This window comes from Sciurus vulgaris (genome assembly GCF_902686455.1).
Source record: "Sciurus vulgaris genome assembly, chromosome: 16".
NCBI lineage: Eukaryota > Metazoa > Chordata > Mammalia > Rodentia > Sciuridae > Sciurus > Sciurus vulgaris.
The window spans coordinates 28,415,068-28,429,624 of NC_136477.1; the positions used below are offsets into that span (position 1 = coordinate 28,415,068).

At 44.5% G+C, this 14,557-nt stretch overlaps 1 protein-coding gene across 1 annotated transcript in view; it reads left to right on the forward strand.

The window, feature by feature from the left end:
- Positions 1 to 13,485, forward strand: part of TRANK1 (tetratricopeptide repeat and ankyrin repeat containing 1) — a 137,223-nt gene extending 123,738 nt beyond the window's left edge. The window contains 6 exon segments of the mRNA XM_079115631.1: positions 1,323 to 1,426; positions 1,537 to 1,669; positions 5,460 to 5,605; positions 6,424 to 9,467; positions 10,340 to 10,438; positions 11,894 to 13,485. Coding sequence (XP_078971757.1) covers positions 1,323 to 1,426; positions 1,537 to 1,669; positions 5,460 to 5,605; positions 6,424 to 9,467; positions 10,340 to 10,438; positions 11,894 to 11,994 — 3,627 coding nt within the window. The 3' untranslated portion in view covers positions 11,995 to 13,485.
- The last annotated feature ends 1,072 nt before the right edge of the window (positions 13,486 to 14,557 follow it).

Sequence of the window (14,557 nt, forward strand, 5' to 3'; positions counted from 1 at the left end):
AAAATTACCCTTTATTTCCTTCAGAATTCTTTGGTGTTACCCATATGGGTTGCCCATGGATTTCTAGTTATCTTTTTAAAAATACTTTTGAATGTTTGAGTCTAAAATCTTTTTAGAGGAGCCAACACAGATGAGAATATTATAAAAAGCCTTCTCCTCACCTAAATTTATTTTGGGTCTGCTAAAGGACTTCAGGACTCAGATGGTTTATTGAGTTTCTGGCTGCATGTCATAAGTGTTTCAGAACCACCACACAAGATTCAATCATTCAACAAATACCTGTTGAGCTATGGGCCCCCTATTATATTTAGGTGAGCAGAATAGGCCAGAGACAGTACACAGGCCTAGTTGCTGCAGGTATCACAGATGAATGAACAGCTGCTCCCACAGCCACCTGTACTGGACAGAGAGGCAGGGGAAGCCTTTTTTGAGGAAGGAAAACTTGAACTGAAACTGGTAGAATGGATGAAGTTAACTAGGTAGAGAAAGGACTGAAAAGAATTTTATTAGAAGCAGAAATATGCACAAAGGCCCTGTGGTGGAAAGGTGTGGGCAGAGGTCAAGGGAGTAGAAGGAGGCCTATGAGGCTAGGGAGGCTAGATCAAAGATCATGAGCATGAAATGGGTACCATCCTGTCCATTTTATCAGCAAGTGCCACTTAGTCCCTCCCATGCCCACACTGGGCAAAATGTAAACTTTCCTGCCCCCGTAATCTACACTTCGAAACATGGTATGAACATTGCTGTTTTGGAAAAGCAGCTTTCTGCTGTCAAGGATTGGGTGCAGACCAGTCCCCCTGTGACACATGCCTGTACACCTTCTAGACAAAGGACTTGGTAACAGATCCGTGTACTCCACATGGCTGGATATTTCTACTCCCAGTACATGTACTGTGACTGTTGTAGTTAGCTGTTGTATTTAGCAGCTGTGTCAAAGCCCAGAAACACCACGGGGTGACTTTGGGCCTATTGCTCCATGACTCTGATCTGAAGTTGCTATATGTACAATGACAAGGTTACCTTTTGCACGTGGCTTTTGTAAGATTAAACAAGGATGTCATTATGGTGGCTGATAAAAAATAATAGTATGCATCTTTTTCATGGCTTCTGGATACTTCTGGATAATTGGCTGGTACACTGTTGGACTTTATCCTCTGAGGCTACTCTCTTTAGCATAACTGTATTTTTCTGCTCTTGCTTCTCACATTGGGCTGAGTGAGGCTTAGTGCTTTATCAATAAAATCATATAATGCATACTCGAACTCTTGTTCAGTGTCACTTCCATTAGTGTTCTGGGAATCAAACCTTTTTGCCTATTCCAGGTTGCAGCCAAGTGTTACCAGAAAGGAGGTGCATTTGAGAAGGAGAAGTTGGCCCTGGCCCACAATACTGCTCTGAACATGAAATCCAAGAAAGTCAGCCCCAAGTAAGTTTGCTAGTATCATTTCAGATTTGCTCTGATGAGAGCAGCAGGTTAAATATATTGATGTTATATTAATAGTGCATGGAAATTCTGTTTTGTTTCCCTTCCTCCAGGGAAAAGCAATTGGAGTATTTGGAGCTGGCTAAGACCTATTTGGAGTGCAATGAGCCGAAGCTGTCTCTTAAGTGTCTGAGCTATGCCAAGGAGTTCCAACTCTCTGCCCAGTTGTGTGAGAGGCTGGGGAAGGTAAGGCCCCCAACCCACAGCTTCTCCTGGGAGAACTGGGCTTCCCTAGAACAGAATGGGGCATGTGATCCTCCACCTCTGCTTGTGGCCCTTCTTTCTTTATCTGCTCAAGCTTTCAGAAAGCCCTGAAGATGGTGTGTGTGTGTGTGTGTGTGTGTGTGTGTGTGTGTGTGTGTGTGTGTGTGTGTGTCTGTCTGTCTGTCTGTCTACATCTGTGTCTATGTTAATGTTCAAGGCCTGATATTATCCAAGGGAAGCCAAATGTTCAAACCACAGGCAGATGGGTATTGAATATTCCTGCCTTCTCTTTCCCTGTGTTCATAGTCGGAGGTTGGCTTGGGCAGGTGGTCTGGTGTTAACATGGAGGTTTTTCTGTGTTCCTGGTAATTATTTTAGATCAGCATTGTCCATTCCAGCATCCACATGAGTCTATTTAATTTAAATTTTAAATTAATTAGAATGTAATACAATCTTTAAAAATTCACAACCTTAGTCTCACCAACCATATTGTGTGAGTGCTCATTATTATGGAATACCCATCATTACAGAAAGTCCTGCTGGACAGAGCTACTAGTCAGGAGCAGTTACTCATGGATGGTCAGCCAGCTGACAGTGGGCTGCAGACTTTTGTTTGAAGCAAGATTAATACAGAAGAGGGAAGTAAGCAGTTAGAGATTTTTGTAACCATTTGGTGTGCTGTGGACATCCAAGTGGTGGTTATTTTCTTAGCAATTCTTTTTTTAATGTATCAGTGGTGATGGATTAGAAATTTAAAACAATCTGGTACTTTACTATAGGTAGATGGAGACAATGTGCTTTAGAGTGTCCAACTGTGAGCTGTTACATTTCCCCCATGTCAGGTTTTATGACCCTCCAATAGAAAGACCCGTTTCCATGTTTCTGTCAAATGCAATAACTCCTGGGATACCCAGAGCACCCTAGACCCTGGAGGGGTAGTAGTGGAACCTACTGGGAAGTTTGAAGGGTGACCCAAGGTCATTGTCTGTGAAGAGAAAGCCTTTCTAACACTGCCTTTCCTGCTCCATGATTATCAGGGGATGTGACTTCTCAGGATGTGGGAAATGGAGACAAAAAAGGGACCCTGGGGAAAACATTTCAGTGTGGGTGGAAGTTTGGGTCCTATATTCCAGGAACTAGAATAATTTCCAGCCTCTTCAGGTTCTTTAGTGTCTGCTCTCCAATTGTCAGTGCCACCACTTGGACTCTGAGCAGTTACTACACTCTCTCCTTTCTGCCTGCACTGACCTCAGGTCACCCTTCAAATTTCCCAGTAGGTTTCTGCCTACCAGCCCCTGCCATAACTGAGCCAGAGTACTTCCCTTGTCTGCTTACCCATCTTGACCACCTAACCTGACCAGCACTGCCTCTGAAAGTGGGGTAGGGGAGACCAGTCAATCATAAGTATAGCACTCACAGCTTTCTTCAGGACTACAGTACCTTCGAAGTGTGGAGGCCACCCTGCTCCTGGAGAGTCAGCTTTCCCTCTACCTTTCCGCTTGCCTAAGCTCAGCTTCTAGGCCACCTTCTACTTTCTCTTGCCAGTACATTCCAGCAGCTATAAAATCCATTCAGGGAAGAATCTGGTTCCTACCTTTGCTAAGCACTCCCTTACCCCACTCCCTGGAAGGGCATTCAATCCTCAGCCAGTGTCAAACTTACTGTGATCATCTCCTCCAGTTTGATTAGCAAGATTAAAATTGTCTACCTTGGCATCAGCCTTTGCTAAGTCTTCAGGCCAAACTGTCTTCCCATTCCCAGCTCCCAAATGCATGAGATCTATGTCAATCCACTTTTCACTCTTGTGACCAAAATACCTGACAAGAACAACTTAAGGGAGGAAAAGTTTATTTTGGGCATATGGTTTCAGAAGTTCAATCCATGATTGGCTGGTATCATTGCTTCCAGCCACACCTCACCTGTGTGCAGTTATTACCTGGTAATCCATTCAAATTATTAATCCAGTAAATGGATTAATTCACCAATTAGGTTACAGCTCTCAATCTAATCATCTCACCTCTGAATATTCCTGCATTACCACATTAACTTTTCAGGAGACAGCTTATATCCAAGCTACAACATAACTTGACATAACATATGTAACATAACTCTATCTCTGGGAAGAAATGTTTGTGTGGGTGCTACAGGAGTATAAGTTTTCCCTTCAGGGTTCCTATGCCTCCCTTGCTTCCTGCCTCTCTGCGGGAAGCACTGCTGGTTTCCCTGGAAACCTTTCCACACCCTTGCTAGAATGAGAGGTGCTGCCTCCTCAGGGAGCAGGACATCCTGAGGGGGAGCTGCTACTTAAAGTCTCTTCTTTATCACTCCAATTGGACACACACTTGACACCTAATGGGCTTTCATTTACACACAGGGATTTTTCTCTTGAGTAATTGGCATTGTCAAGGAGAGGAAAAGAGTGATGGTTAGATGTAGGGATTGCAGGGTTTTGTCTATGTGACTGAGATTGGTCTAGGAGGGCCCTGGTCTATGACGTCTCTGGTTGTAGAAGAAACTTACATCTGCATCTTTTTATTTTAGCACTTCCTGTATCTTATGTCATTAAAGATGAGGGGGTTTTTTGGGGTTCATCATGTATATTTTGTTTCATTTTCATTTTTTCTTTGAGTCTAAGATGCAGCAAGTAAAATTTTGAATTAAACATTAAACAGATACACCTCCTGTTTTGTGCCAGGAATTATGGGTGCTTTGTGACCAGAAGACCATAAAGAAGAGAGTTCAGTCTTTTCAGAGATTTCCCCCTTCTTCCCTGTGCAGGGGAGAGATAATAGATAAGTAAGTAGTCTGTGAGGTGTCAGTGGTGATGAAGCTTACGAAGAAGAAGGCATGGCAGGGGAGAACAGGTAGCTATTTTAGACAGTGGGGTCAGAGAGCTGACTTTTGAGCAGAAATTCTGAGAACAACTGTTGGCAGACTTTATAGCCAGAACACTTATAGGTAAAAGCCCTGAAGTGGGAGCATTTTAGTAAGTTTAAAGAAGGTCAAGGAAGCCAATTTGGCCAGAGTAGAATGAAGAGGACAGAAGTGGCGCCATGAGCAAGAGAGGGTGGCAGGAAGAGAATGTGCAGGGACTTGTTGCCTATGATAGGACCAGACTTTGTTCAAGTGCAACAGAGAGCCTGGGAAGGTTTTGAGTGGAGAAGTCACATGAAACTAATTGGATGCTCTGTGGAGAGTTCTGTAGGGGAGCAAGAGTAGAAGCAGAAAGGTCAATTAGGAGAGTCTAGCAGCTGCTTAGTCTGAGATGGAGTTTGCACTACACGGTGGTAGAGGAGGTGGTGGGATGGGGTCATAGTTCGGAAATGCTGGGTTAGGTGATGGGCTGGATGAGAAGTGTAAGATGAAGAGTCAAATATACATTTCTGTTCAGGGCAAACCCACCTCGTTGGGTACAAGGCCCAATCATTGCATTTTATTTGTTCATTCTCTTCCTCCATTTAATAATATCTTTAATATCATGTGTCCTTGAAGGAAGTTTATATAAATGGCATCTTGTTCTGATTTTTACATTTTCTAGCACTGTGGGACAGCATGTTGCCTCATGGTACTGTGTGAACCTTTTATGATTTGTATCACTAGGAGTGGACATGCACGCTACCGAGCGTACCATGTTCCTTTCCAGAATGGCCACACCACTTTGTGCATGAGGGTTCTGTGTTCCCTTCATTCTTGACTATGTCCAACACATTCTGATTTTCTGTTAAAAAGTTAAGAATACTTTATATAAAGGTACAATTTTATTCTGTCACAGATAAGAGATGCTGCCTATTTCTATAAACGAAGTCAGTGCTACAAAGATGCTTTCAGATGCTTTGAGCAGATTCAGGAGTTTGATCTAGCACTCAAAATGTACTGCCAAGAAGAGCTTTTTGAGGAAGCTGCCATTGCAGTGGAAAAGTAAGTGGCTTCATTCTCTCCCATCTCTGTCCCTTCTCCTGCTCTCTCTGGGGGCAGGCTGCCCTGGATGGTGTTATCTTGCTGCTTCTGAAGTTCCTGGGCTGTAATGAATTCATCCCTCTCGAGTATGGCCTTGGTACTGAGTCAGGAGCTCCTTGAGACCAGGACTGTTTTCTGCTCTTTATAAGCTTTGACACAGTGTCATGCAAGGGGACCAAAGAAAATGAAGGGTTTGTTACAAGTGTGTATATAACAGGCTATGCTGACTTTGATGGGCAGAATAAAGGAGGACCCACCAGAGCTTCACTAGTCTCACATGAATCCACGCACACCTGGCAAGGGAAGAATCATGAGTTGCATAAGGGGAAGACGGGTACCATTGCTAATGTGTATACAGCACCCACTTCATCCTTTCTCATTAATTGCCTTCAAATTTATTGGTGTTGTATGCTCAAAATAATTATGCTTTTATGAGAGCTGAAGGGAGTTTTTTCAAGGATAATTTTGACTGTGCATAAATTTTGCCCTATAGATTGGCTTTCAAACTTAACTTCCCCTTGCTCGAGTTGTAATGGCACTGTATTTCATTAATCATGCATACTAATGCCTGATTTCTTTGAAGAATGGAGATTTTATTATTTATTATTATTATTATACTGATACCTGTATAATGAAGCATTTATAAAAATGCTTGAATGCTTAATAAGTTCAGGTCTTTTTAAAAATATCTCCATGTGGGTGTTTTATTTAAATTACTTCTGTGCTATATTTTGAAGGAAATTCCTATTGGTTGGGTGATAATCGTGTGACATTTTCAGGTATGAAGAAATGCTAAAGACCAAGACCCTTCCTATTTCCAAGCTGTCATATTCTGCCAGTCAGTTTTATTTGGAAGCTGCAGCGAAGTACCTGAGTGCAAATAAGATCAAGGAAATGATGGCTGTCCTCTCAAAGCTAGACATAGAAGACCAGCTGGTGTTCCTCAAGTCCCGAAAACGCCTAGCAGAAGCTGCAGACCTGCTGAACAGGGAAGGTCGGAGAGAAGAGGCTGCCCTTTTGATGAAGCAACATGGCTGCCTCCTGGAAGCTGCCAGGCTCACTGCTGACAAGGACTTCCAGGCCTCCTGTCTGCTGGGGGTTGCCCGCCTCAACGTGGCCAGAGATTCTGACATAGAGCATACCAAGGCCATCCTAAGAGAAGCGCTTGATCTCTGCTATCAAACCAGCCAGTTGTCTGGTATTGCAGAGGCCCAGTTTCTGCTGGGGGTAATTCTGAGAGACTTCCAGAAGCTCAAAGATGCCATCCTCAAGTTTGACACACTCAACCACTCAGCCGGAGTGGTGGAAGCACTCTATGAAGCAGCCAGTCAGTGTGAGGCTGAGCCTGAGAAGGTTCTGGCCCTGGCACCAGGGGGCTTGGAAGTTCTTCTCAACCTGGTCAGGGCTCTCAAGAGAGTGACTAACAATGCTGAGAAGGAAATGGTCAAATCTTGCTTTGAATTTTTTGGAATTTCCCAGGTAGATGCCAAATATTGCCAGATAGCTCAGAATGACCCTGGACCCATATTAAGAATAATTTTTGACTTGGATTTGAACTTGAGAGAGAAGAAGACAAAAGATCATTTCTTGATCATGACTGACCAAGTGAAATTGGCCCTCAACAAACACCTTTTGAGCAGGCTGTGTCAGATCACACAGAGCCTGCTTGGGAAGACCTACCCAGGGATCTGTGCGAGGTTTATTGTAGGTTTAAAATGTGATGATGAAAACTGTGAAGATTTTCATAGGCCTCTGAGGCGTTGTGAGGCCAAATGTTTGGTTCAGTCAAAAATGCACCTGGTGGCAATCAATGGATTGCTTTTGGAAGCCAAAAAAGTATTTCCTAAAATCTTAACCGAAGAACTTGAAGAAATAGATTATATTTTGTCTTCAGATACATATGGCCTTTGCAAATCCTTTCTAAATGTCCTCTTCCCTAGGCATTTCCATCAGAGAGTGCTGTCAGAAAATCCCATGGCATGCAAAGAAATCCTCAAACCAAATTACAAATCGTTCCGATCCTACAGGTTTGCTTTGAAAGAGTACATCCACTCTCTGTTTCAAAATGAAAGGGCGCGCAGCCGTCGGGAGTCCACAGATCTGTGGCTGAGCGCCATGCAGGCTTTCCTTCTGTCCTCCAGCTACCCCGAGGAGTTTGGAAAGCTGCTCCACCAGGAGGAGGACAACTACAACAGGGAACTGAAAGCTCTGGAGTCTGAGAAAGAGGAGAGGGGCAGGGGGAGAAGCAGCAGGATGAAAGGAATAGAAGGGAAATTTGGCATGCTGGTACCCAACAAGGATGATGAAAGTACAGAGAAGACCCATCTGTGCTTCATCCGGCTGCTGGAGAATTGCATCGACCAGTTATATGTGTACAGGAACCCAGAAGACTACAAGAGGCTCTTTTTCCGTTTTATGAATGTCCTCATCAAGAGGTGCAAAGAACCACTTATCCCCAGCATTGGAAACACAGTAGCCCTGTTGGAGTTCCAGTTCATCCACTGCGGGGTGGTGCTGGCCCGCCTCTGGAAGAATGCCATCCTGTGCCTCCCCAAGAGCTACATTGCGCTCCTGCACTACTGGGAGTTCCTGTTCAGCAAGAAGGACAAGGAGCTTGGGGATGTGTTCTCCATCATTCAGGATTACAAACCGAAGGATGTGACAAGAGCCATTCAGGACTTCCGATTTCACCTCTCCTACCTCGTCAAGGTGCTATGTGGCTATGAGAATGCGAACTTTAATGTCCTGCTTGATGCCTTTAGTGAAATAGACTATGTGGTCTCAGGCGAGGCTGAGCGGACACTGGTGCTGTGCTTGGTGATGCTCGTGAATGCCGAGGAGGTCCTGCAGCCATTCTGCAAGCCTCTTCTGTACCGACACTTCCAGGAGATTGAGACAAGGCTGCAGCTGATGAGCATGGACTGCCCGGATCAGGTCCCTGAGAGGCTCCGGAAGGTGGTGAGGCGAGTGTTGATGGCTGTCAATGTGAAGTCTGTGGCTGAGGCACTCCAGGATCTGCTCTTTGAGCGAGATGAAGAATACCTGATGGACTGTCACTGGCGGTGGGACAGCGTGCACACCAAAGGGTCTGTGGTCCGTGGCCTCTGTCATGAGGAGGTCAAACTAAATCGCTTACTCTGTGTGGGCCCAGTGGACTACTTTGCTGAACCCGAGTGTGAGTTTGGTCAGGATGAGACGGATGAGCTGGCACTGGAAGACCGAGACCACCTCCTGGCTGCAATCCTATCGCAGAAGCAGCGGAAGGCCTCCATCCAGCGCAAGTTGAGAAGAGCGTGTCTGGTGGTGTCTCTCTGTATCAGCTGGAGGAGACGAGTCCAGACTGAACGTGTCAGGGAGGAGGCTAGGGAGCCTGGGGTCGGGAACTTCAAAAGGGCTGATGTAGACAGGACCCAGTGTGACCTGTGTGGGGTGAAGTTCACCCGCAGCCCTGAGAACTACTTCAGCTCCAGCAAAGCATTTGAGGGAGCAGCTTCAGAAGCTGTGGTCCTTTCCAGGGCTGAGATGGAAGGAAAGGAGTGTCGGGAGAGGAGCAGCGAGTCTTATGAGCAGCACATCCGCCTAGAAGGCCACCAGAAGCAGCAGGTGGCTTACCAGAAATACTCAGAATTTTTCCATGAGAAGGTAGACCCAGCCATTGATGAAGGCAAACTCGTGGTACAGGACATTGAGCAGAGCGTGTGGATCCGTAGTCACCTGGGTTCTAAAGAGCATAGCCACATGCTGCAGAGGAAGGTCCAGGAGCACATCAAGAGGGTTTCAGACTTGGTGGAGGACCTCTACAGGCGAAAGGCCTGGGCTGGAGGTAAGGACCTGTGGAGATGGGACCCAGATGGTGTTAGACTGGCATGTTAGACTCAGAGTTATGTTCTTCATAGTGAGAACTGACTTGGGGCTGATGGGATCTTGGCATTAGCCGAAATATGAGTAAAGAATTTTTGTTCTCAAATTACAGCAAAATCTCACTGTTTGGGCCACATCTTCCCCAATTAAAAAATTGTGATTATTTTTGACCAGAATGGCTTTCCCCAGGCCCTATAGAGGAGAATATAGTTTGGTAACTAATTCTATGGAGAGGATATAGGAAGAACGTTTGAAATCTTGAGAAAACTCTTTAAGGTTCTCCCGGTTCATTAATTTGGTGATCTTTCCTTGAGCACCTACTATGTGCAGAATCCTAGAGTAAGATCTTGAAATACATAGCTGTTCTCTTTTTTATAGGAGGGTCCCTTAAGGCATACCCATTGTGAGCTTTGAATAATGAGAATTCTTATGTGGTCTTAAAATCAAGTGACCCCCAGCCTTCTTGTAAGCTATTTCTTAGCAGTACTGGGTAGAAGTTATGTACAAAACTAGCCAAATTGCATATTTAAAAATCTTCTGTAATTCAGACACTCTCTTCAGCTTAAGTTTTAATGGCATTTTGAGCACATATTTCCTGGAAAGGTTTCCTATTGGCAGTCTCTACAGATGCACAGTAATGGCATAGTAATGTGCACATAATGACTTCATGCAGCAAAAAGCAGCTTTGGGTCCTTTACCTTGTAAGGAAGGCTTTTTTCAGAGAAAGCACAGACAGACCAGCTCTTGGGTATGGGCACTTTGGCTCTAGTACATGGTGTTCTGGTTCCTGCAGCAACCTCTTGACTCAGAATCCCTGTTCCTTGGTTTCTGCAGCGGAGGAGGCAATGACTCGGCTGGTCAAAATTCTTGTCCTCTCAGTCAGGGATGCACAGGAGTGGCTAACAAAAACAGAGCTCCACTTAAAGGATGAAGGTAAGGAGTCCTTTTATCCAAGGACAGGTAACACTTTGGATCCTGTGGTTCTTGATGCTGCTGTCTCCTCACTGACATCAATAGTGGCCTCTCACTGTCTAGAAGTGTCATGACAGTGATCAAACTATTAGCAACATGGTGTTCAAATTTCCCCATCAGACTATGAGGGCCATTATTCTGGGCTCATATTAGTCGCTAAAAACCTTTTGCTGCTGCTGAGCTATTTATTTATTTTTAAAGCTTCCTATTTTTTTAACCTTATTTTATTTATTTATTTGTTTTTATCAAACCCAGTGCCTTACACATGCTGGGCAAGCACTTTACCACTGAACCACAAGCCCAGCCCTGATGAGCTATTATTAATGATGTTCAGTCACTGCACATACTCAATAGAGTGACAACCAAGGATAGACAAAGTATTACACAAAGCCATCCCTTGATAAAATATTTGTCTTTGTCAGTCATTCATTAAGTCAGTGGATATAGCTGGGCAGGCTGGTGCAGGTCTAATCCTAGCATCTTAGGAGGCTCAGGCAGGAGGATCTCAAGTTCAAGGCCAGCCTCAGCAACTTAAGAGAGGCCCCAAGCAATTTAGCAAGATCTAAAATAAAAAAGCCTGGGAATATAGCTCAGTGGTTAAGCCCCCATGGGTTCAACCCCCAGTACCCAAAATTAATTAATTATATAAACAAACAAATAAATCTGTGACTATTTCCTGAGCATATAGTATGTATCAGTGCTGTTATGAATATACTTGTGAACAAAACAAACAAAACCACTGGGGAAGCTTGCAGCATCTTCCTACAGAGGATTACAGGACTGAGAAGAGCAATTCAGGTTTCTTTGTTGGCAGTCAGAATTTCTTGCCAAGTTCTGTGTGATCCACAGTGTCTTTCCTCTTGCCCATTCCAGCTGCTGCTCCTTCCCAGCTGGACCACATTTCCTTTTGCTCTGAGGATTTCATCAGCTTTGATTGATTGCCCTTCTGAGACCTAATCCAGATGCTACTGGAAAATCCAGATCCCAGAGCTGGGGAAGTCTTGAAGGGACCTGGCACAAATATCTCTGCCAATAAAAAACCTGTAGAATATAAGTTCCTTCTGGGGACTATAATTTTGTGATTGTTTCAAAAGGAAGGTAATTAGTATACAAATCAAGGGTACGGTTTAGATTTTGCTTGATTTGCCACTTAAATGGCCTCTAGAATAAGGCCAGAAGAACCAGCTAAAAAGAATCTAAATTCTGGAGTAGAGCATTTACTTTGTCTCTTCTTGGGAAGTAGTATCAATATTCAAAGGAAAATTCTCTTCAGCACCCTAGCAGAAAGCTTCATTTCTTTAATATAAAATGATTACAGAAATATTAGATTTTACTAGGATGTTACATTTTACAGTGGAATGGGGGAAAAATCACCTTTGCCTTGTCTCTGTTTTCTGTTTTTCTTGTTTCTTTTAGGTATTGTTCAGGAAGATGATTATGAAAATGAAGTTGAAGACTTTGGTGAACTCCGTCCTAGGAGACGTTCACGAAAATGTGGAAAGCAGAGAAAATACTGACATCCTAACAGCTGCTGCCTCCTAAACCTTCAGAACATTCCATCCTGTCTTAGAATTCTGAATGCTGGAGGGCAGAAGAGAATAAGAATGTAAATTAGCTTTAAGAAAATAGAGTATGGGGGGTGTCGAACACCACCTTTGCTTCTTGTTGTTTCTCTTTCAGTGGTGGCTTAGGGTTAGAGTGCTCCATCACCTGCAGGTTCCTTATAAGTGTTTTCCAAGTTAAGGTCTAGCAGTATTAGTCCCCCTAGACATGTGCAGGTTAGAGGAGCCTGTTGAAGGGAACACTGGGACTCCCTGCCCCAAAGCCCCCAGGCTCTCTGGTTCAGCCCCATCGTGACATGAGTCAGTAGCAGGAGGCTAGGCATTTAAGACAAACACCCCTCATCTCAGAGTGGCCACTGCTTGGGGCCAGGAAATCCTTCTGTGGATTCCCTCATCTCCTGCCACACTGCTGCAACAGCAAGTAGTGTAAGAGTTGTGTGTGTCCAGGGTCCATGTGGGCCCTACTGCCAGCCACCCCGAGCCTAGGCTGCATCCTGGTTATCTCTGAGCCCATTTGTAGTGTAGTTCCTTCCATTATATATGTTAGCCCTTTCTCTGTATGGCAACTTTTCTGCCCTCCCTCCCTCCATTTTTTGTAACCATTTCCAGCTACCTGTGCAAGTCACGTTTAGACTACCTCAGAATGTAGTCAAGAACTCACCCAGCATCCTTGGGACGCCCTTTCCCTCTAGGGGAATGTTGCCTGGTGTTCCTGGCCTGCCTCTCCACGGTGGTCCTAATTCCACCTTGGCTATGGTGCAGACATTCCAAAAAGTGTTTTGTATGTAGCTTTAGGTGTCCAGATTTCTTAATTTCTCCCTGGCACATTTGCCTCCCAAGCTTAGGTTGACATTTTGATGTGTTTCTACCCACTGAGCTCACTACTGTGGGACAGTGACCTGTAGAACTGAGGTTAGAATCAAGTGGACAGAGGAGGAAGCCAGCCTTACAGTGCCAATTCTTCAAGATTTGGCTGTGCATCACTGCCATGTGACTGGGAGGCCCTGTAAGAGGGGCTTGCATGTGGGCTGTTTGTTTGAAGGAAGCCACTGTCCCCCTATACTCACTGAGCCAGCACCATCCGTCTGGTCTCTTTAGGAAGCCTTGCTGCCTCTCTGGTGGTTATTGCCCATCCTTAGCCCACTCGGCCCAGCCTGCTATGGAAGGTCAGGTTCATGTTGGTCTTTGATTAGTTTGTCTTCACAGCAGAACCAACTTCCCCCATGTAGCTACTGCTTCAGCTGCTCACTGTTTTTCCTTCCTTGTCTTTTTATGTCTTTCCCAATGACTTGTTCCTTGAAATGTTTGTTTCTAATTTTATTAGGTTATGTTTCTAATTTTTATTCCAGGTGTTTTTTTTATAAACTTTACTTGCCAGAAAAAGGAAAAAAAAATCAAATATTGCTGTATTATCACATTTTTATAAAGTTCAATCATTTCTCTTACCACTGTCCTGTTGTTTATTTCTAATCTCTACCAAGAGAAGGGGTAGATTTTGGAGCTGGTTCCTTCTGGTCAGCTGATTGATGCTGGCCAAAGCAGAAGCTTTCTAAGCCTGCTAAAATTAAGAAATCCAGTGTCAGAGAAATCCAGCTCAGTGGAGTGTTCTTCTGGGCCCACCTTGTGCACATTCTTTCCAATTTGGGTGCTCTTCAGGCACATGGGGTTTGGAAAGTAAGGAGCTTTGTCAGTGGTATATACCAGGACATCCCCCGGGCAAGGAACTTTGACCTGGGAGCTGGGAGACTATTCCTTGCCCCAGTGAGCCATGTGACTTAGAGAAGGTCAGATCTGTTCAATCCTGAGTGTAGCACTGCCCTTGGGGCCTCATGATCTGGTGTGGTAGAGAGAGAAAGATGTGAAAATATGGTGGTGATAGAAGTGGACCTGAGTAGGGGTGGTAGCAGCACTTACATAATGCAGCAGAGCCTTAATTTCACGCTTTGAGAAATTGATCAAAGATTCCTTCCTGCCTGACAGAGTGGTTCCATGAGCCATTGCCATGGCTTAGTGTTGGTGCTATGATGTCACTGTTTGCTTGTGTGGGGTGAGCAGGACCTTTGAACCTTAGCAAGTAAAGTGTTCAGTTCCATTCTTCAAAATTAGAGGCTTAGGGGTGGGGTTGTGGCTTAGTTGTAGAATGCTCACCTAGCACACGTGAGGCCCTGGGTTCGATTCTCAGCACCACATAAAAAGAAAATAAAGGTATTATGTCCACCTACAACTAAAAAGATATTTTTTAAAAAATTAGAGATTCAGCACAGGAGCAGATGATCTGCTGCCTTCTCTATCAGCACTGTTTAGCAGAAGAGCCTAAGAGAGCCTCCCCCTACAATCTGTCTACAACTCATAAAGGTCAGAGCACAAATGTGGAGGTTGGGAGGGAAGAATGAAGTTCAATAGAAGGATTAGAAATATCCATTAATGACCTGAGTTCTGGAGCCCAGTCTGGTAGTGGGGCCTGGCTGGAAGTCCAAAATGGGGGTGTGTCTCAGGGATCCTAAACATTACTCTTGGG